Source organism: Ictalurus punctatus, chromosome 4, assembly GCF_001660625.3.
Source record: "Ictalurus punctatus breed USDA103 chromosome 4, Coco_2.0, whole genome shotgun sequence".
Taxonomy (NCBI): Eukaryota; Metazoa; Chordata; class Actinopteri; order Siluriformes; family Ictaluridae; genus Ictalurus; species Ictalurus punctatus.
Window position 1 is genome coordinate 3,813,037 of NC_071284.1, and position 23,433 is coordinate 3,836,469.

At 37.0% G+C, this 23,433-nt stretch overlaps 3 protein-coding genes across 14 annotated transcripts in view; all 3 read left to right on the top strand.

Moving 5' to 3' along the window:
- The first annotated feature begins 2,723 nt into the window (after window positions 1-2,723).
- Window positions 2,724-5,135, top strand: LOC108264218 (guanylyl cyclase-activating protein 2-like). The gene is made up of 4 exons (XM_047154563.2): window positions 2,724-2,927; window positions 4,012-4,161; window positions 4,400-4,499; window positions 5,008-5,135. The coding sequence occupies exons 1-4, from the start codon at window positions 2,724-2,726 to the stop codon at window positions 5,133-5,135; spliced, it is 582 nt and encodes a 193-aa protein (XP_047010519.1).
- Window positions 5,136-12,303: 7,168 nt separating this feature from the next.
- On the top strand, window positions 12,304-14,930 carry guca1g (guanylate cyclase activator 1g). Its single transcript, XM_047153573.1, has 4 exons — window positions 12,304-12,504; window positions 13,230-13,379; window positions 14,471-14,576; window positions 14,809-14,930. Exons 1-4 carry the CDS (start codon window positions 12,304-12,306, stop codon window positions 14,928-14,930), a joined length of 579 nt encoding a protein of 192 aa, XP_047009529.1.
- Window positions 14,931-21,204: 6,274 nt separating this feature from the next.
- The window catches only part of LOC108264731 (ryanodine receptor 1), a 96,062-nt gene continuing 93,833 nt past the window's right edge, over window positions 21,205-23,433 (top strand). For all 12 annotated transcript variants that reach the window (XM_047154685.2, XM_017466546.3, XM_053677842.1 and 9 more), the window contains exon 1: window positions 21,205-21,490. In XM_047154685.2, coding sequence (XP_047010641.2) covers window positions 21,443-21,490 — 48 coding nt within the window. In that variant the 5' untranslated portion in view covers window positions 21,205-21,442. The remainder of the gene's footprint in view (window positions 21,491-23,433) is intronic.

The following is a 23,433-nucleotide window of genomic DNA, read 5'->3' on the forward strand; positions in this document are numbered from 1 at the left end:
GCCTCTATTAGTGCTTGATGCAGTTTTTGACCGTATATGATAACTCTGTAGTGCCAAATGGGGCAGTGAACACTGCGCATTAAGATCAATGGAATGTTGGCTTATATCTGTCAAATAGCAACAATTTTTAAAATCATTGTTCACTCAAAAGAGGTATTGATTTAAACTGTATGGTGTTGGGAATGAGGATTTTTATAAAGGTTAACATTTGTAACATTTGACCTAATAGTTCTTATTTGTCGCTTTGCCATATCACACCTAATTTACACAGAATTGACAAAATCCAACTTCAAACTTCGCTTCTCGCGGTAATTGTGGCTCTGTGTCACGCACGTGGATCAAAAACAAAGCCTGTGGTTTTGACACTTGCAGTTGCGTTTTCACGTGAGAGGTGTGGTGCTAATTGATATGAATTTGCAGTTGTGAGATGTGTTGCTATATTTATATTTTTAGTTTTGACTTCACGGTTTCATTAAATCGGGCCACGGTGGCTCAACGGTTAAGGTGCTGGGTTTCTGATCAGAAGGTCGGGGGCACCACCAAGCTGCCACTGTCGGGCCCTAATCTTCTCTGCTCCATGGGTGCAGTATCATGGCTGACCGTGCACTCTGTCCCCAACTTCCTAACAAGGCTGGTATATGCAAAGAAAATAATTTCACTGTGCTGTAATGTATATATGACAAATAAAGGCTTCTTCTTCTTCTAAAAAGTCCTCTATAAGAAAAAAGAATGAGGTGCTTTAATTGTAAACAAAGCTCATTTGTAAAAAAAAGAAAGAAAAAAAAAAGGATCCACTTATGCAGCAGTTTTGTAGCAGTTTTGCAGTTTTGCAGCACATCAGCACTCGTTACAGTGGAACAAACATCGTACTACAGAATTATTACAAATTCTGGAAAATGCTGACAAGCACTTTTTTCTCTCTCTCTGTTTCATAATATCCCACATAGTATACAATGCAATTTACATCTCAAAACCATTACAACAACTTTGTTTGCTAATAGGGAAGACATCGACATGTTGATTTTAAATTGTCTGCTTTTTTTCAGTCATCCTTATGTGCGTACTATAATGTGTGTTTTACGCAAGCGTTGTAAGACAGCACCCCCTCTTGGTGATGATTTATTTAATCTCCACAAGGTCACTATGTGACAAGCAGAGTCATCTCAGTTGTTGCATTTGCAGAGTTAAAACCTGAGCTCACACGTTTTCGATATAGTTTTCACTAAGAACCTCGATGATTAAAATCAGCAGTAACTTGTGAACAATTTGATGGACACTTCAGATCTAGAGTTTCTACATGACCAGCATTCATTACATTTTCACGCTCATTCCGTTCTCTATTTAGATGAATATTACTCAAGTGTCAAAGTTCTGACAGCGAAATAAACATTTCTAATTCTAACTTCATGCCAGATATTAATTTGTAGTTAGTTTTACAACATTTTTATACGGTATCTCAAGATTCCTAAGCAATTCAGTGCTAAATCAATGCTACTTACACGGTGTAACTGTGCTGTCACCATGACAAGAAGCATAAATAACGGTTTAGACAAAATAACTAAATTATGTGGGAAGAAAATCATGTGTGAAATAAAAATAATGAACATTTTTATATTAAATATAATGTTACCTTTCTAATAAATAAATAAATATATAAATAAACAAACATGTAAATCTCACAAGTGAATCATGTGATTATCCACATTATGACATTTCTATAAGGATTGTAGCATAAGGATCTGGTTATGTTGCTGTCTTTCCTTTTATAATTCTAATGCTTTATATATCTGATTTATTTATTTTTTTTACTTGGTTATTAAGCCCAATGTAAATCATATTAATCATCAAATGGCAGGATTCTCCATTCCCTCTGAGGAGCATGCTAAAAATAAACTTTGACATATGGTGTGATCAACCTGGTCGTTGAATATTCTGTATAAGTGAAACAGCTTGATCTGTTGGTTTGAATCCGGTCACTATGCTCTTTCTAAAACTCACTTGCACGAATGTAGCTTCGACAGAAATACTGAACTGAAATCTAAGATTTGTGAAGACTGCAAAGGTGACTATTAAAACTATCATGGTCACAGTGTGGACTCAATCTGACTTGATTTCAAGAATTTCAAGAGGTCTTCTGATTAAAAAAAAAGAAGAAGAAGCCATTTCACAGTGCTCTATTACTAATTTAGAACTTGGTTTACAGCGGGTACTAATCGTACCTTTATCACTTTGTTCTATTGCTTGATATTATGTATTTAAGTCTATTAAGGAACAAATTTAAAATGGGTTGTCATTTAACAGTTTTTTTTGGCATTTCTTTTGTCTTAGACTGTTTATAGCATCGTTAATGAAGGTGTGTCATTACTGAATAACTAGTAATAATAATAATAATAATAATAATAATAATAATAATAATAATAATAATAATAATTATTATTATTATTATTATTATTATTATTATTATCCTGTACACATTGTTTGCTGTCTAATAATCAATTGTCTAGGTAACACATACAAAGAAGCAGAGAACTACTGAAGAGCGCTGTCCATGCTGTGACTGTGTGACTTTATCTAATGCAGACCCCCTCCACTGGGTCTCCTCCTCTCTCTTCATTCTCTCCATCTCAAGACTAATCTCCATTAAACTTTCTTAGCAATCTGGCTGCATGGTGAGAGCAGGATTCAGGATGGGATTTTAGAACCACGCACTGTAAAGAGTAAACATGGGACAAACTCAGCATATGGAGAAAACCGAACATGCAGAGATTGATGTCATTACACTTCAGGACATGTATAAAAAGTTTGTGACTGAGTGCCCGAGCGGCCTATTGTTTTTGCATGAATTTAAGAAGTTTTTCGGAGTGGGACCCTCTGGGGAAGCATCAGAGTACGCAGAGAATATGTTTCGTGCCTTTGACAAGAATGGGGTGAGAAGTAGCTTTTTCTGGTCTTTCTAAAGACATACACGTGTTTAGTGCATGTACCGGATACCAATAGTCCCACTGGACAATACAGACCAGGGAAGAATAAAAACGTAAACATATTACGTATAATACAAAAGTTCGATGTTTTTTTTTTCTTTTCAGAAATGCTTTAAAATGACTTGTTATTAGTGCATTTTAATCGCCTATTTACTGCTGTTGCATGTGTTGCATTGCAAAATGTATTAGAAACCCATTTTTCGTAAAGGTTTGTTAATAGTTTATTTCCAGGTTCCTTTTTGTCCTGTAGGTTCTATCCAATTGTCTAAAATAATGGTACCAAACTTTACTTCTCCTTGACGCTAGAGTGGTACCATAAAATGTACATATTGTAATTAGGGCCTTTAATACAACATGTCTCTATTATGAGGGGTGCTTTTAGTGGTCCTTAAGGTTCAATTATGGACCAAAAGGTTTTTTTTTTATAGAGGTATAAAGATACATATCAAAGTTGCGAAATGTGTACCATTGATAGAGTCACTCTGCCAACAAGGAGACGTACAGTCTGATACCATTATTTCTGAGAGTGCAAAGGACCAAAGATGGAACCTAGAAGGAAAGAAATAGCCTGGAAATGAACTATTAACCCTCATTTATGGTATTTTTTTTATCTGCAAAATTTTTGAAAAGCTAAGAACTAAAAAAAAAATAAAGCTAGACTAGTTTTCTAGTTTAGATTCTTCTGGTGTAACACACTATTAACCGATGAGTTGAAGCATGTTTTTTTTTTTTTTTTTTTTTTTATAACAAGGAAAGAATTTGTGAATGGTAACCAATGAATATAGTTTATAATGCTCTGGTTAGGTTGATCAGATCTCATGAGAAATTTGTACACATTTGAAAGAATGAAGTTGATGTGGTTGGATGAGAATGAAGTGATATAATGGGTATGAGCGCTAACCCTACTTAAACCTTAACCACGTGTTACAAATTTTAAATTGCGAGACCATGTTTCTCTGGTAGATCTGAAGTAATATTACTCCATTTGTATACTCTGGCATGAAAGCCATATTTGCTGTCTATCCTTCAGGACAACACTATTGACTTCTTGGAGTTTGTGGCTGCTCTGAATTTGGTGTTCAGGGGAGATTTAGAGCACCAGCTGAGATGGTCATTCAAAGTCTACGACAAGGATGGCAACGGCTTCATAGACAGAGCTGAACTCAGGGCGATTGTTGAAGTAGGTCGTCGTCCCCCCCCCCCCCCCCCCCCCCTGTTATCTGAGACCAGATGACTAATCACAATAAAGTGTTTATGAATGAATGAACTAATGGAAAATTAACCACAAGATTGATAACGCATGGTTTCCTTACAGGTTTTAAGTTAAGATTCATTTAATACAATACTACAAAGAAGGTGTTCTATTGGATGGATATTTAGACTGTTCCAGTTACAAACTATTAACTTTCTCACTTCAGATTATATATTGTGTCAGGAGGATAGGCAGGAAAGATTCAGAGGTATCCCTTGATGAAATCTGTGAAAGAATCTTCAAAGTGGTAGATATGGATGGAGATGGTGAGTAAATCTGAACTTGCATGATAATTATTTATGTCTTTGTGCATTAAATTAATGGAATAAATACTATTTCATGATATTATCTCATTATTATGACTTAATAACTCAAAAGACCAACTTACTAACTCATTATTATGACTTAGTATTATCTCATATCTCATGATATTACCAAGATATTATCTCATATCTCATGATATGATCTCGTTATGATGACTTAGTAATAAGCTGTAATACGAACTCTTTATTATAACTTCATAGCTTGTTATTATGACCTAATAATTCGTGTACTCACTTGTCCAAATAGCAAGTTAGTAAGTCATAATAATGGATATTATCTTGAAATAATGAGTTAGTAAATCAAAATAACAGAACACACACCTTGCAGTTCAGGGCTTCTGTACAGAACAATCCACATGTAACGCTCTATAAAGTCTTCTTGTGCTCTTTGACTTTTTTTTTTTTTTTTACCGGTCTACTGAATGTTTAGATGACTGTGTGTCTCTCTTAGGTCAGATTACACTGCAGGAGTTTTTATCAGGTGCTCAGAAAGATCCATGGATTCTTAACATGTTGCGTTTAGACATGAATCCGTATATTTGGGTGGCAGAACAGAGGAGGAAAAGTGCTCATTTCTGAGATGAAAATGTCTCTGCAGGAAATCCTGAATGCTCCAATATCAGCTGTATTGTACTAGATTTTTTTTCTCCATAAATACTATAAATATGTGTGATAAGAAAATTGTTTTTAATAGATGGCATTAATCATGGACTTTCTATACATTCAGTATGTGTTCAGTATAGCTATAATGTCTCAATAAAAAAGTAATAAAATATAAATGTTTTATGCCTATGAGTTGTATTTATCTATCTATCCTATCTATCTATCTATCTATCTATCTATCTATCTATCTATCTGCCCAGTTCAGCCATGAAACTCTGTCTGAGCCCTGATTGGCTCCCTCAACATGCCTCTCCACCCATTTAAACCCTTTTTAATCCCAAGCAACTCGCAAGTTTACGGCCTGTGCGTGCTGATAAATTTCATACCTTACCCCCCTGCCATGATCTGCCATGGGCGGGTGGGGGGGGGGGGGGGGGGGGGGGGGGGGGGGTTGGCGGGGGTTGCTTCTCCTTCCGTACCCTTTGCAGCAGCAGCAGCAGGCTTCTCTTCTTTTATATGTGTGTCCATGTCTCTCAGAGCAAGTATTCGTACTTGCTCAGCGGCAGCAGCAGTGTATCAGATCTAGTCCACCAAGACCAAACCTATTTACACTCCATGCCCATCTATAAAAGCTCACAATTTCACTCCAAGTGATTTCAAAGCATGTGTTGATAAGTGTGGACACTGTGCATGAAAGGGTTAATATAACTATAACCAGGGATTAAATTAGGATTGTTATGAATCTATGATGGAGAAGCAACAAAAAAAAAAAAAAAAAAAAAAAAAAAAAAAGAGAACAATACCACAAATTTAATTGTCAGGAGTTCAAAAGCATTCATACAATATTGTGAAAATGTGATTAAAACAAGTTTTGATATTTCTGCTTCTCATGATTATAATGTCAGATTTCTTTTTTATTTTTCTGATTCTTTTCTGTTAAAGATGCATGATACAGTACTTAATCTCAAGAGCTTGACTGGAACACATTATTATTATTATTATTATTATTATTAGTAGTAGTAGTAGTAGTAGTAGTAGTAGTAGTAGTAGTAGTAGTAGTAGTAGTAGTAGTAGTGATTTTCATTTCCTTCATTTTATAGTATTTGAGCTCTGCTACCCTGTACTCCCTCCTAATTACACTCCTGACTAAGACAGTACTGAAACAGTGCTTCAAAAGCTTGCTAAAATGATTTCACATCAGACATCTACTGTTTCAACAGCGCAAACCAGATTTCATCACAAATAAAAATAGACAAGACAATAACTTTCCATCCTCATAAGGGTGACGTGGTATTAAAAGCTCCAGACCCTGTTTTTCGTAGTTATAGGTAACATTAGTGCTTAAAAGAATATCCATGAGTGTGTAGATAATGCGATTGCATCAATAGAGCGTATAGTTTCTAACACATATTTACCTGAGTAACCTGATATTTATTTGCCGATGTTGGTTCCCTGAATGATTGATCTTTAGGACCCTTTGGGACAAAGAAGTAATAGAATTAGTCCCACACTGTTAAGATGAAAATGCAATGATTACACCAAGACAGAGTAAAAGATGATCTCAATCTGAGCTCCACTTGCGTACAGTATTCTTTCTTTCTCTCTCTCTCTCTCTCTCTCTCTCTCTCTCTCTCTCTCTCTCTCTCACACACACACACACACACACACACATTTATGTGTTGTTCAGTTATATTCATTTTGATATTATACAGGCAATGCTAGAGTTAAACTTATATATCAATTTACTGTGATCTGCTTGACCGCTTCCCAAAATATATCTTATATATTTTAAAATATATCTTGTATCTTATATTGAGCATGACATCATCATACCAGCCAGCTCATCTGCTCTTGTGTGCAAAGCCTTTTGTAGGATTTGTCATAAATATGTGATTCATGGATTATCCTCTTTGGATTGGCACAGGTGCTAATGGTGATGGGTCTCCAGATGGCTTGATTCACCAATAAGAGTCGACTCATTGGACTCTGTAACGGCTCCTTTACATTTTCCTCAGTAAATTTTGGTATTATGGAGTACCAAGTTGGCATAGTGGTTATTTTTTAATAAGGTGGTATTGTGGTTATTTTTTGAATAAGGTGGCCAAGATATTAAGGCTAGAAAATCAATAGAAATATACCACTGTGGGCCGAGGAGCCTAATCATGGAGATGACCGACAATATTATATTTTACCTCCATATTATATTCATACCTCCAGGGTTGGGGGTTCAAATCCTACCTTTTCCCTGTGTGTGTGGAGCCTGCATATTCTCCCTGTGTCTTGGGGGGTTTTTCCCGGTACTCCAGTTTTCTCCCCCAGTCCAAATGCATGCACTGTGGGCTGATTGCAGGGGCGATTGCAGGATTTCTTAAATGGAGTGGATTAGGTACCAAGAACTAGTCAGGGGGCCCATGAGAAATAAATACTTGCCTAGATAACATTGGGCACAATTTCCAGGCTCTTATGCAGTGCCCTGTGCCCTAATTCAAGTGGTTTTACATGAAAAGTGGCACTGCACAAGAGCTTGAAAATCTATTTGTATTAACTGTAATAACTGTTTGACATGGGACAATACAATTCTGTTCTACTAAATAAGTAATAATAATAAAAAAAAAAACATCACATAGGAATTAGGTTATTCATTTAACTTGTTTTATTCTCAACACAAACACTACACTGTGTGTGGGGGTGTGTGTGTGGGTGTGTGTGGGTGTGTTCTCTGCACTCCATATTCTGAGCTTGAAATCTGTGTCTGTTTATATGGGTTAACTGCACAGTCCCAACATCATTGGATCAGATCTGTAAGTGTTTGCCAGTTTATTGTAGCCAATTTGAGAAAAGTGATTGTGCCTTTGAGCTTTAAAACAACAGGAAGAACCATCCATCCATCCATCCATCTTCTATACCGCTTATTCTTCAGGATCGCGGGGAACATGGAGCATATCCTAGGGCGCATGGGGCACAAGGCGGGGTACACCCTGTGCAGGGTGCCAATCCACATAAAAGAATCAGCTCAAAATAGTCGACTCGCTTGCGAACAAGGCATCACTATTCTGCAGGCTGAAATGGCTAGTGGGCAAATTGGGTGCAGGAGGATTAAAATGCCCCCGGATGGAGTGGGATTCAGGGTAAGATGAGCTGGTTATGTAACAGATTTATGTGACTAATAACATCGTATTGCATAAGGGATAACGAGTAAGCTATTGTTTTCAACCTGATTGTCCCTTGACACGAGTCCAGCATACAGAAAGCTAGTGTCAAGTCTCCATTAATTAACTTGCGAGGCTTTAAATGCTGGACAAACAGTTTCAAAGGATGGGAGTAAAGTTGGGTGCAAAAGTTTGCACATCTCCAGGCGTCTGAGTAAAAAAAAAACAGAAAAGTGTACCTCTAAGATGCAATTTGAAATACTAGCAGTTTAAAATTAGATAGATGTGGGTATGTTCTGCAATAAGACATCATCTAAACTTCATCTAAACTTGACATTGTATGGTATCTGACAGAGTTAAAACAGAGGGGTTCGGAAAAGTCAAGCTTTTGCCAGGGCCGGTCCCTGTTCCTGAGCTCGGGTTACACTTTGTATGACTGCATGGGTTTTCTCCAGGGTCTCTGGTTTCCTCCAACCTCCCAAAAACCATGGTGGGAGGTGTATTGGCTCTGCATAATTTCCCCTAGGCGCGAATGAGTGTTTGAATGTGTGTGTGCATGGTGCACTTGTGATGAACTGGTGTCCCATACGGTATTCCTGCCTTACACCCACTGTTCCTGGGATAGTATCCAGACCACCTCCATCTTGACCAGGATAAAGTACTTACTGATGATGCAGGAAAGACAGAAAAGACAAACATTCCACATGTAATATGCAACAAATTCCATAAGATGGCAGCATATGCAAGGCTGCAAATTCAGTGAATGCTTCCAACACATGCACTTAACATATTTGGTTAGGAAACGGCCATGAAGGTGGCTGTGAAGAGCAAGTCACAGAATAAAACAGTTCATAACATAAAGTTTAACCTTAAAACTTAAAACAGCTAAGTATTTTTAACGATAAGAGAGACCATTTAAAACAACTTACAAAATAAAATTGATGAGCAACTTAACAAAAAGTTAGTAAATTAAGCGTGTGTGTATATGTGTGTGTATGTCTGCACATGCACAAGGAGGGATCACAATAAATCAGGGATTACATGGCTGTGTCACACTGTAGCTGTCCTCACACAACCAGGATCTTTTGTCATGTGATCTTAATGATAAAGAAAATAATTCAGATTCAGTTGAACTAACAGACTCCAGCTAAATATGATATCGTTATAATTTGCATGATGGTTTGTATGCATAAATAAAAATCTTTAAGATACAAGGTAGTGCACATGTTTTTAATACATTGTTTAAAAGATGGCGCCTCGAAGTGTGAATAGAAAGTTGTTTCACGATTTTATGTGTTAGATACAGTGTGTGTGTATGTGGTGATCTGAGGGAAAAAAAGCCTTTGACACCAGGGTTATCTTCCTACAAATATCATGATATAAGGACTCAGTTTAAGTTAAAACTTTAACAGATGCCTTTAACTGTTTAACAATATAGTCTGCCTATACTCTCTGAAAATATGTGTACTAAACTGTACCTTTCTTTGTCAGTGGAGTTGTAGCTTCAAGCGTACATCTATTATAGCGTTCTCTTTTACCTAGAGAAGTGCATATGCAGTGTGTACTTTTAAGCCTTTACTCTAAAAAGTAATTACAGTTGGAATATGTAGCTTAAACCGTTTCATAAGGTACATTATATCGACGTTACCAAGTGAAACATACATACTAGAGATAGCAAAGATAAAGCCGCCATAAAAATGATATCTAAAGCTGTATTTGGGATTAAATTTACATGGGGTCCTGGGGTAATATCCTATTTATACAGGTGTATCGGCCATGTCGCTGTTTTCTTCATCCTCCGAAAATTTCAGGCCGAATTCCTACTGTTTTCCCACTGAAACTCAACTGTTTTCCCACTCAAACTCATTTTAGTCGAATCTGGATACACCACTGTGATTTTCTATGCAGATGTTATATCGCATTGAGATGTTTTGACTGCTACTGCTTATGTATTTTGTATTTGAGCATATCAGTGACCCTCCCCCAGATAGTAAACACTTCCTGAAGTGTGAAACAAAAAGTGCATGCTTCTCATATACTCTGTGATTATGAATTGTGTTTTCAAATTGTTTATGACTTGGCTAGCTAAGTGTAATGTTCCCACATAATGAATGTCATAATTTCACTATACAAAGTTTTGTATAGTTTTGTATGAGGACATATGATCAAGAAAAGTAACGCCTTACAAAGTAATTACTGTACAAATTACTTAATGTCTGCAAGTGACACCACGAATCTGAAAATGTTCTAGGACCTATTTTCTTCTTATGCTAACTAACCAAGTGAGCTATTCTGAAGTGAACACCACCTACATTATCAACAGTACATAAACAAAGCTAACTGTAGCTGCCTAGCTAGCGTAGCAAAATCCTGTTGACGTTTCAATAGCTTGCTAGGTTTGTTAGCTAGCTAGCACATGTTCATTCATACATGTCTCCAGCTACATAGTTAACTATATAGCAAAGATGCTCCTTCCACGATAGCTTGAGCATTATCTATAGGCTGTATGTATATACAGTATAAATTACATGAAAGTGACATGTTAGGTTTAATACAAAGCTTTCATTCTCTAAAAGATCAAAATATCTGGCTAGCTAGTCTAGTTCACACAGATGGCTAATTGCTTACTGGTTTCCACAGGTTGATGTTGAGCTGTGAAATGTTGATTTCTCCACAGGTTTTGGTTCACATCATTTGCAGATCATTTTCACACTGTTTACTTTGAAGCATTTAAAACTGAAGATTCCTGATAAATTGGGCCAGTTATACTTGTCTTTCTCCACTGTCTCAGACATTGCTGCTAAGCGTTTATAGAGTACACTTTCTACAAGAACCTGCTTTATTTTGATTGGATCCATCCGTCTATTTTCTGTATCACTTATCCTATACAAGGTCGCAGGGAGCCTGGAGCGTATCCCAGGGAACTTTGGGCACGAGGAGTGGGGACGGGGTATCAACTCATCGCAGGGCACATTCACACACCCATTCGCACAATACGGACAAATTGGAAATGCCAGTCAGCCTACAATGCATGTCTTTGTACTTGGGGAGGAACCGGAGTACCCGGAGGAAACCCCGAAGCATGGGGAGTCATGCAAACTCCGCCCACACAGGGCGGAGGTGGGATTCGAACCCCCAGCCCCTGAAGAGTGAGGCAAACGTGCTAACCACCCCGATTGGATCTTGAAATTGAATTATTTAGAATTTTCACATACTCTTTTAATCGTCTTACAGTCTTTCGAAGTTGAAGACATTATTAACTTTTTACTCTGTAACACTGATCACAAAATAAATGTAGCAAAGTTTATTATTTTATGTAAAAATAAACTCAAGTAAAAATAGTATTATTTAATTACACACACACACACAAAAAGTCCTCGAGTACTGTAATGAGAGTACATGTCGCTCATTACTTTTGATCCCCGTAATCAGATTCTGCCTGTATGTAAAATTTAAAAAAAAAGTCCATGATGCTCTTGTACCACACTTTTGGAGTAACCAGAATTTAAAATGCTCGAATTTTACAACTGCTTTGATACATGAACAAGTGAGACACATTTCAGTTCATAGTTTTTAGAACAATATATTTATATGTATATAAATATTTCACCATGTGAAAGGGTTTTCAAAGGCTACTGCACATATAACTAAGCCATTGAACTTTAGTGATTTGTTAAGTTTTTTCATTTATTAGAGATCGTTGCCAATATAGATGAGTACTCTAAGAATCTAGTATGTCTCGTCATATGTATGAGAGACCCTCTACCACACGAGCTGGGGATTAAGCAGAGACCATTGAAACACGATTGGATTGGAATCTGCGTCTAAAAATACTGAGCACTCAAGACTTAATCCACTAACAGCAGCGAATGGGGCTCACATCACCTTGTACCATCAAGAGACAATGACTAGAACGTCATGGATCGTCATAGACCATTGAACATTTTTACACAAGCCATTTTACCTGCCTAAATCCGCAGCTGTGTTACAGAATAATGGGACAATCACAGGGCGCGGAGAACAGTGAAGTAGCTCTTTCTCAGATTCAAGAGATGTACAAGAAGTTTGCAAGTGAGTGCCCAAGTGGAAACCTGCACCTGCATGAATTCAAACGGCTCTTCGGGATCACGTGTGACTCATCTGTTGAAGAATCTGCCTACATGGAGAATTTGTTTAGATCATTCGATGCTAATCATGTAAGTATCATGATGGTGCAGGTAAATATGATCCGATTCATAGAGCAGGACGTTTTATCGACGTAATGTAAAGCCACTCTAGCCGGATAAGATTAATTATGGATTATTATACCACAGCACTGTTGAATTCTTGTTCGTGATTTGTCAGAAGGTATTAATTAATCTTCTATAACAGCACCTCTGACAGTATTTCCAGGTGCAAGGTTTATGTTAATGAGCTCATTGTACGTAATATATCTCCAGACGTCTGCAGGACAGCTGGCTTTTTTTTTTTTTTTTTTTTTTTTTTTTTGCGGTTTGCAGTTCTTGGTAATATCACAAGCTGCACTTCTGACTTCGAGAGAAAAAAGAGAGGTTCGTGCGAGTGATAACAGGATCTAGCTTGTTTCACAGATTTTAAATTGATTAAAAGAAATGTGTTATTGTTCAATTAGTAAAACGTGTAATCATTGGCAAATTGCTGTGGTATAAGAAGAATAAAGCAAGTCGGGACATGCTGTTATAGGAAAATAATAATAATTTCAGGGTTACATCAGTAACTCCACTTTGTGACAGGCCACCTCACACCATTGCACCTTTGATTTATTTCCTATAACTCCACCACCCCCAAGGAAGCTGCTTTACCTTAAATCATTTCAACATTTAAAGAATTTAGTGAACTTCAACGAATACCGATTTTGGTCTCAGACTAACATTTGACCTATTGTGCACCCCGACGTTTTGAGGATAACATGATAGACTTTATAGAGTATGTGGCTGCACTGCATCTGGTCCTTCGTGGCAAGCTTGAGGATAAACTGAAGTGGTCTTTCAAAGTTTATGACAGGGATGGAAATGGACGACTGGACAGAGAAGAGGTAGCACATGTAATTGAGGTAATTCTGACTTGCATTAGTGAAATCAGTGGAACATTCTTTCTTCATCTGTCATACTGAAGCAGGGGCACACATATACTCACCATCCACTTTAATAGGAACACCTGTACACCTGCTCATTCGTGCAGTTATTTAATCAGCCAATCATGTGGCAGCGGTTCAGTGCAACAAATCACGCAGATACAGGTCAAGAGCAAAGATCAAATATCAGAATGAAGAAAATGTGTGATCTCTCTGACTTTAACTGTGGCATGGTTGTTGGTAGCAGATTCTCTGGTTTGAGCATGTCAGAAAATGCCGATCTCCTGGGAGTTTCACACACAACAGTCTCTAGCGTTTACACAGAATGGTGTGAAAAATCATTGAGCGAGCGACAGTTCTGTGGCTGGAAACACCTTGTTGATGGGAGAGGTCAAAGGAAAATGCCCAGATTGGTTCGAGCTCCCAGGAAGGATATAATAACTCAAATAATCACTCTTTACAACCGTGGTGAACAGAAAAGCATCTCGACATGCACAAAATGCACCGAACCTTGAGGTGGACGGGCTTCAACAGCAGTAGACCACATCAGGTTCCACTCATGTCAGCCAAGAACAAGTATCTGAGGCTATCATGGGCACAGACTCACCTGAATTCAACTGTCCAGTTTGGGTCAGTCTGTGCACGATCGCCTCAGATTCCTGTTCTTGGCTGACACGAGTACAACTTGACGTGGTTTACTGCTGCTGTAGCTCATCCGCGTCAAGGTGTGATGTGTTGTGCATTCTGAGAAGCTTTTCTGCCCATCTTGTAGCCCATCCACCTCAGGTCTTGACCTGCATCTGCATGATTTGATGCATTGTGCTGCTGCCACATGATTGGATGATTAGATAACTGCATGAATGAGCAGGTGTTCAGGTGTACAGGTGTTCAGGTGTACAGGTGTTCCTATTAAAGTAGATGGTGAGTGTGTGTGGCAGGGGGTGTAAATGTCTAATTTAATTTTAAACTGGAAATGTGAAACATGTTGACTATTTAAATGATTATTTATTTATTTATTCATTACAGCATGCGTATGTTTAACCATATCGTCCCAATACTTCCATCTTTAGATAATCTACAAATTAAGAAAATATGAGAACCCTTCAGACCCTGAAGAACTCAATCCAGATCAGATAAGTGACAGGATCTTTGAGCTTGTTGATCTAAATCATGATGGTAAGTTCCCAAATCAAATGGTTCATTGTCATTACCTGCTTGTTACAACTATTATAAAGGGAAAATAAATAAATAAATAAATAAATAAATAAATAAATAAATAAATAAATAAATAAAGTCAGTACAGTCCGGTCTAAAATCAGAAATCAGGACTTATAAATAATGTATTCATAGTAGTGCAATCTCATATTTGTGCACCAAGGTGCTTTTTTTTATTATTTAAATTTTGTAGGTCAGATTTCATTGGAGGAGTTTATAGAAGGAGCAGAGAGAGACACGTGGGTGATGGAGCAGCTTAGGCTTGACCTACGGCCCACTCGCTGGTTCATCAAACACCAGAATAAAAATTACTGAAGCCTACCAAAGAAACAGAAACTCTGACTTAAGGAAAACAATAAGCTTTTAAATAATAAACTTCTTGAACACTTTAGTTTTATTTTGTTTTCAATGTTTATTTATGTAGGTAATTTTTAGTTTTTTTTAATGACTATGCTTCTGGTTTCTGGACATGTGCTGTTAAGAAATGTCATTTACATGTGTGTGTGTGTCAAAGACAAATGTGGTTGCATAACAGCGTTTAACATTAAAGTAAAACAACTTATTCCCATTTACTCCAATATATAAAATGAGTGAATTGATGAATTGAAAATAAAATTGAATAATGCATACAAATACAAACCAATTCTTAGAGTTAAACACATGCAGTTTTGCAATGTATGATCTGTGACTATAATAGCAAAATAAGATTTTTTTTAATTCATCAATGATTTTTTTGTGGCTTTTCAATTCATTTTTGTACATGTACATTAAACAGTACATTTAAGACTATGCCTTGTTTGATCTGTTTGTATGGATGTTGACAGTTTTCTGTTTTATTTAAAGACATTTCAGTTATTTGAATTTCTGCATTTTTGACATTTCATTCTTTCTTCTTCTTCTTCTTCTTCTTCTTCTTCTTCTTCTTCTTCTAGCTGCAAGTTACAATGTTGGATCCAAACACACATTTTTGTAAATATCCCTCCCAGGCAAGAGATGGAAATTCTGTTCTGTTTTGTGATGATACCTCAATGTTAACCCCATCAAATATCTGATTGGCTGATGATGGATGTTTTTTTTAATATATATATATATATATATATATATATATATATATATATATATATATATATATATATATATATATATATATATATATATTTCCAGTCATTATTAGGTACAGAATTACAGCTTAGCATAGCGATACAGTCTACCAAATTTCAATCCGATCTGATCCTTTGAAAAAGTTATTTGAATTTACCTCCGCCTTCTATAGATGACCATGCCACAAACGTCTTAAAATAGTTCTTAAAATGCTGCTCAAGTTTTCTGTGAATCCATGTAAACAGTTTTAAGTTACAGCTATTTTGTGTGAAGAAAACACCTCCCCACTAGAACTGATTCTCATGTGACGGCCATATCGTTAACAGGCTAATCGAATTTACCGTAGATAATGTATAACAATAAACTGAAAAGAAATGTTCCTTGTATCTTTGTGTTTATGGCTCACAATAGGCCTAATGCTTGTCCATGTCCATTTACTCCTCCTGTGTGATTTCTCATACTTGAGGCACTCACATTAGTGGGGTTTTGAGTGAAGGAGCTTATAGGCTAAGAGAATTAACACTGTGAGTCAGTGATCAAGAACAAGTAATCTTCTCATGTAAAACAGAAGCTACAGAAGCTAAAGTGTGTGCTTTGGCCACCTGCCTTTGATTAAACGCTCTCTGTATTGTGCATGGACCAAAAGTCTATATTTACCTATATGCGATAAAAGCAAATATATCAAATAGAGCCAAGCAATCCTAAGGAATGAAATCTTAACAAAACCACATCAATAGGTATGAACATTTCAACAAATTACCATTTCCTCATTAACATGGTTATCAATAACAGTGTTGTTGGAGTGCAGACAGTACATCGGCTTGCATAAGTAATGAACTTCCACATTTTATTGCATTATAACCTGAAATGATTCAACTATTTACAATATTACAAAAGGAAGTATAGCATTTTAAGTAATGATTGCATATGTGTTCAACCTTGTCGCTGTGAGACCTTGAAATTATTTATGATGCAACCCGTTTCCATCAGAAGAATGTTCTGCTGTTGTGTTCTAGTAGTGCTATACATCAATACACTGTTTTCCTGAAAACTAAAAGTGATCTTCTAAACAAGTCTACTTCTTCTTTCATTTTCTATTTTAATTCTGATCGAGCTATCAGTCATATTCACAGATCTTCAGATCTTCATATAATTTGGATGCACTAAAGAGAGAGCTTTAAACATCACGAGTTGGCTGGGACAAGTAGATATTGTGTCCAGGCTATTATTATTTTTTTAAATTAAATTTGTAATCAGGGGCACATGGTGGCTTAGTGGTTAGCACGTTCGCCTCACACCACCAGGGTTGGGGCTTCGATTCCCACCGTGGCCCCGATTGTGCAGAGTTTGCATGTTCTCCCCGTGCTGTGGGGGTTTCCTCCGGGTACTCCGGTTTCCTCCCCCAGTCCAAAGACATGCATGGTAGACTGATTGGCGTGTCCAAAGTGTCCGTAGTGTATGAATGGGTGTGTGAGTGTGTATGTGATTGTGCCCTGTGATGGACTGGCACCCTGTCCAGGGTGTACCCCGCCTTGTGCCCGATGCTCCCTGGGATAGGCTCCAGGTTCCCCGTGACCCTGAAGAAGGAGTAAGCGATATAGAAGATGGATGTATGGACATTTGTATTCGGATAAGTATGTTTAATATCCAGAAAACGGAAGAAAAAACCCTTTTTACTTCAGACGCTATCCAGATTTGCGTAAAATCTTCAAAGTGTGATGCAAGGACAGTCTGATTGTGTGCAACCTAACGTTCATACATATGAGCTCAGTTCCACATCATGTCCATTTCAATTCAAGGGGGGTATATACTTATGAAAGCCACTGGATTTATGTCTGATCATTTCACACAGGTCTACAGTCCTGCTTACACTTTACTTCATGACAGTTGATGGTTGGCTTTTTCCAGCAGCAGGCCGATTTTGGTTCTCAGTTTTTACGGTCAGATTTTTATTGACATAACGTTGTGCTTGAATCGTTTGAATGCTATTACACCTGACAAAATTCCTACACGCCCAGAGCTCTAATATTTTGTAAATTCAGATACATACATTAACCAGCCATTATAAACCAAATTATAAACCAGTTTTTACATTTTCATCTGAGGTACTGGCAGCTCTTCTTTCCTTATAGTGAAGTGCAAGTTAATGCAAAATTGCTTCTGACTGGTCACCTTTATTGAGGAAATCTTTCTATATTGTTGGGCGTGGTTTCTTCCAGGATGACTCCACCCCCATGTACAGTGCATTGAATGATGTGATGAGGATAGAAATGTTGTCAACCATATGCTATGGCCTTCACAGTCCTCAGATCTCAGCCCAAATGAACTCTTATGAGAGATTTTGTAATGATGTATTAGACAGCGATGGGGTTCTCTGTCTCCATGACAACTATTTTGGGAATATATTTGGAAATATTAGGAAGAATTCTGTTCTTCCCTCCAGTACACTTCCAGAGACATATAGAAGCAGTAGAAGCTGTTCTGTTGGCTTGTAGTGGCCCAACACCTTACTAATACACATTGTATTGCTTTTTCCGTTAAACTGTCATCCTTCTGTACTGTTTATATTTATTTGGAGCTGGAACACTGCCATCTAGTGAGCATTCTCAATCACTACTCATAGAGCTTTCCCCAATTCATTACACACTCTGTAAGAAATTCATTTCCCAGCATTCCTTTGAGACTACAGACGCTGATGTCATGTTTGAGCATGCTCTCTTAAGCTGATGTCTGAGCTGCCAAGAGGAGCCTCTGAAAAGACTGTAGTTGGTGTTTCAGCTGCTCTTCATCCAGAACGAGTGATGGCTCTGAGAGAGGATACGTAGATGGGGATTGTGCAGGTGCGGTGCATACAGACTCCATTGTCTATGTGTGTGTATGTATGTCTGTATGTCTGTATGTATGTGTGTGTGTGTGTGTGTGTGTGTGTGTGTGTGTGTGTGTGTGTGTATGTGTGTGTGTGTGTGCGTGTTTGACTTGTAGTGTGTATTTCGGCATAAATATTTTATTTCTATAGATTGATAAATGCACAATTGCATGTATTACTGAAATATGTTCACACACACACACACACACACACACACACACACACACACACACACACACACACAGACTCATGTTTTTCATTCTGCAGATCAAGCCCATGTTTGTCATTTGTTTTCTCAAAAATCCTCCTACTCATTCATTTAAACGTGTAAATTGATCTTCTGGCCTAATGCCCAGCTGTTTACTTTCAAAACACTTTAATGTTGAACTCCTGCTTTATTATTCCAGAACAGTAAAGTGGGCACTGTAACAAATGCATAATAATAAATAGGCCAAAACCAGTGGACAGTTGGACAATGGAAGTCTGGACAAGCCTGTTTGGATGTTTTGATCATTATTCTTGCTATTTTTAAGCAGTAGAATGAAGCATAGACTGACGCATGCACTCTTGTAAGATCTATAAATAATCATATAAAAATAATGCTGTTAGATTGTGGTAAATAAGGCTGTAAATAGAAAAAAAAGATCTGTGAAGGTTGTGATCTCAAATCCTGCAACCCACTGCTGTGCCCATAGGGAGGTTAACTTATATATAAAACATAACAATAATATAAATAATTCTGCAAACAATCAAGTTTTCACCCATTTCAATACTGTGGACTATTTTGTATAGATTCATGACATATAATCCCAATTAACTCAATATGAGTTCCAGGTTTCAACACTACAAATCACAGAAAACTTCAATACTTATGCAAAGCATTGTATAGACATGTTGATTTGAGTTGATTCTACCTCAATCCTGAACTATCTTGTCTAATTCATTTTGTCCACGTATGAGTTGATAGACGTTCTTGAATAAATATGTAAACAATTAAATTCCAGTTAGAAATCAATTTCTTTGGAAATATTCAATTTGTTTGAATTAAAGGGGCAGTTTTATTAAGGGCCCACTGCTTGCTGTGAGGTAAAATGCAATTGCAATGAAAACATTCTGCTTCCGTGCAACCGACCCTGCCTCCTCTGTTAAATTATGTATGCCGTGTAGGGTCCTTTCAACAAAAAGGCACGCAGTTACACAGGTCTGTTTTTTGGCTGGGGGGGAGGAGCTAATTTCTGGGCCAGAAAAAAAGTAAATAGAAGTAAGAAATTATAAATTTTGTGAGAACCATCATATCCCAATATTGTGAATTGTCTTTTTTCTAAGCTATCTTTAAGGTATATGAATGTTATAGGCCCAGAAACACGTTTAAAAATTACTAATTGCATCTTTAATATCCTAAATATTCACCTCCTGCAACATAATTCTTTATGTTTAATGTTCTGCACTGGAATATTTCAGCTGTTTGTACCACAGCACTGTTGAATTCTCGATTCTAATTGGTCAGAATGGTAGTAGTTCTGTCTGCAAGGCAAATCACGGGGTTTAACACGTCCAAACATGTAATCGTTTCTATAGTAACAGCTCATTCAACTTGTATGGCAGATGTTCTGCATAATCCCCAAAAAAGCCCAATACAAAATGGATTAAAAAAAATGACTTGTTATTAAACAAAGTTGCATAATCGTTGATATAGTGAAGGTTTTTTGTAACACGTATGGAAGGAGTCTCCAGTGTCAGCGCTTTGTAACAGTCAGTAGGTTTTCCAGCAGTGGAAACTCTTCAGGACTTCCTGGTTTCTCTGTAACATGAAAAACTGCGATTTCTTTCTTATTAACGTCTAAAGAGGGAATAAAAAGTGAGGTTGTCGTAGGTGCTACGACGTAAACTCACTTGTCTCACGGATGTTCCACAACATTAAATGTAACTCTAAATGGTTAAAAATGCAATGTTGTTCTTTACTAAATTAAAAAATGCAACTGTTGACAAATTGCTGTGGTGTTTATAGGGAATAAAACTCTGCATAGCGTGCTGTTATTGGAATTTTGGTGTGGTAATGATAACTCCGCTTCTTCACAGTACCCAGTCATTGATTATTTTCCTATAACAACACTCCCCCCAAGTGTTTTCTTCATTACATACAGTATTGTATGAATTCATGAGAGAAATTGGATTTTTACTCTAGTGCCCCCTCTGTTAGGGGATTAAATATTGAATTGAGAGATATTACAAAAAAAAAAAAAAAAAACACGCTGTCAGTCACATATAAGGGTAAGGGTTATGCATTATTCAGCAAGAGAATCATGGAACATTGTGATGGTTCAGTATTTGCATTAGCATTGGAATCTTCTGTTATATAAATATTCAATAGGACTCCCCTGTAAACACTGTTTGGGCCACAAGTCTGTTATATAATTTAATTTCTTATACATAATTCTTTAATACTCCCCTCCACACACACATTTCAAACAGACACACACGCACAAACGTGCCTTTTATAGGCCACCAGACCCTGAGGGAGGACCAGGTTTAGAGAAGGGGGTGGCTCAATTGTGCAAATATGGACAGGCTTTGAGCGAGAGAGAGAGAGAGAGAGAGAGAGAGAGAGAGAGAGAGAGAGAGAGAGAGAGTAGAAGAGTTAGTGAATCTCCTGTCACTCTCTCCCACGCCACCGTGAGAGCCACAGGACACATGGTGTCCTCCAACACACCTACACACAGAGCTGAGAGAGAGAGTGTGTGAGAGAGCAGGGAGAGAAAGGTAGAGAACGAGATTCTGTGAAGAGAAAAGAAAAGAAACACCAACAACGGAAGGATTTTGTGATTTCTCTTGAGGAGCTGCTGCTAACGCTGGGAGTAGGATGGCGGAAGGAGAGGGAGGGGATGAGGAGATCCAGTTCCTGCGAACGGTAAGGGTGTCTTACTTCTTCTGATCGTGTGTGTGTGTGTGTGTGTGTGTGTATGTGTGTGTGTGGCTTGAAAATGGGGGCTTATTCATATAATAGTGTTTGCATTACAGCTATTTATTGGTATTGTGATTCCTACACTATATGACATGTTGTAATCTGAGAAGAAGTGTGTGTGTGTGTGTGTCTTTTTATTGTGAAAGTTTTCACTCCTCTAGTAGAACACTCATGTTTCTTGAGCTCATGATGGATTTGACACCTTGCTCCTTGACTGGCTGATATCTATAAATGTCAGCCTCCTCATCGACATTGCCCCAGTTTAGCAAGGAACCCAACTTTTCCTTTTCCCCCTCAAGAGTCTTTAACTTAATTTTGATTGTTTCACCATTTTAACAGTATCATGTATTTACTTTGCCTTTATCGATCTTGTGTCTTTCTGTAGTAGCATCCTAAACTCTATAGCCTCATGGCACCTTTCCGCCATTTGTTCCAGAATCGTCTTTCGTTCGAGCACTTGTGAGGAAAGGCTGGTACATCTGTTAGCATCGTTATCTATTTTTACCCAAGGAGAGGAAAGGGGAGACGTTTAGAGTGAGGGTAGAAGATGGAGCAAGCAATTCATAGGACCCAGAAGTGGGAGGGGATGGGGGGAGGTGGAGGAGGGTATAGCTCGTCTATATCGCCTCATCTGACTGGACTGAGACTTGGAAGCCAGTACTCTTGGGGAGGTCAACAATAACAAGTCACTGAAGATATTCCCATTGAAATCTGCTTAAATAGGGTTATTAAGATGCATCAGAAGTGGTGTTGGAGAGTTTCGAGTTTAGAGAGCAGCTCTATAGACAGCATCATGAGATTAAAGCAAAGGCTTGATGCTGTCATTATTCTGATTCACGTTATACTTTGGAAAACTTTCAGTTCTGTTATTCATATTGCAGAAATCTTGTAGCTATTGTCAGCATGGTCTTTATTGCAAAATTTTATAACCTTGAAATGCCTGTCTATTTTTTGTTGTTATGGCAATACATTAAACATAAAGTAGAGAGTAGAAAATAGCAACAAGTGGCTGATGATGATGATGATAATGAGGTGCTGCAAATACTATGGCATTCTGGCATTTCCAGAAAAAAATAGAAATATCAGATTATGAGAAAATGAGAAATAATAAATAACAATAAGCAAAACACACACACACACACACACACACACACACACACACACACACACACACACACACACACAAAATCAAGAATAAATATAAAAAGTGAATAAATTAAAAGACAATAAATATTATGCTCTTCTAGAAGAGTAAATATTAATGTAGTATTAATGTTTATTTATTTATTTATTATATGTTAATGTAGTATGTGTTTGGAGAAATGTCAATTATTGAAAAAAAATAAAATAAATATAAAACAAAACAACAAATATTACAATAGCAATGTTCAGGTATGCAATAATAATAATACTACTACTACTACTACTACTACTACTACTAATAATAATAATAATAATAATAATAATAATAATAATAATAATAATATATTTAATACAATATGTAGGTAAAATAAATATATTTTATACATTTCCCTCAATATTAAAATAAATATTATGGTATTAATTCAGATCTAATGCATAAACATACATGAAGGATGAACAAAAAACGTAAAGAAGCACCTGGATTTCTAAGAAAAGTCAAAGCCAAGTAATTTTATATTGCAATAATATCTTACTTTTTAACTTAATATAATAAGTTAAAAAGAATACAATAATATATATATAATTTTACAGCCTTAATCCAAAATGGATTAAATTCATTATTTTCCTCAAAATTCTACAAACAATACCCCAAGTATTGTTTGTAAGATTTTGTATTCACAGTCTTTGTGCAATACTTGAAGCACCTTTGGCCCCAATTACAGCCTCAAGTCTATATATATATATAT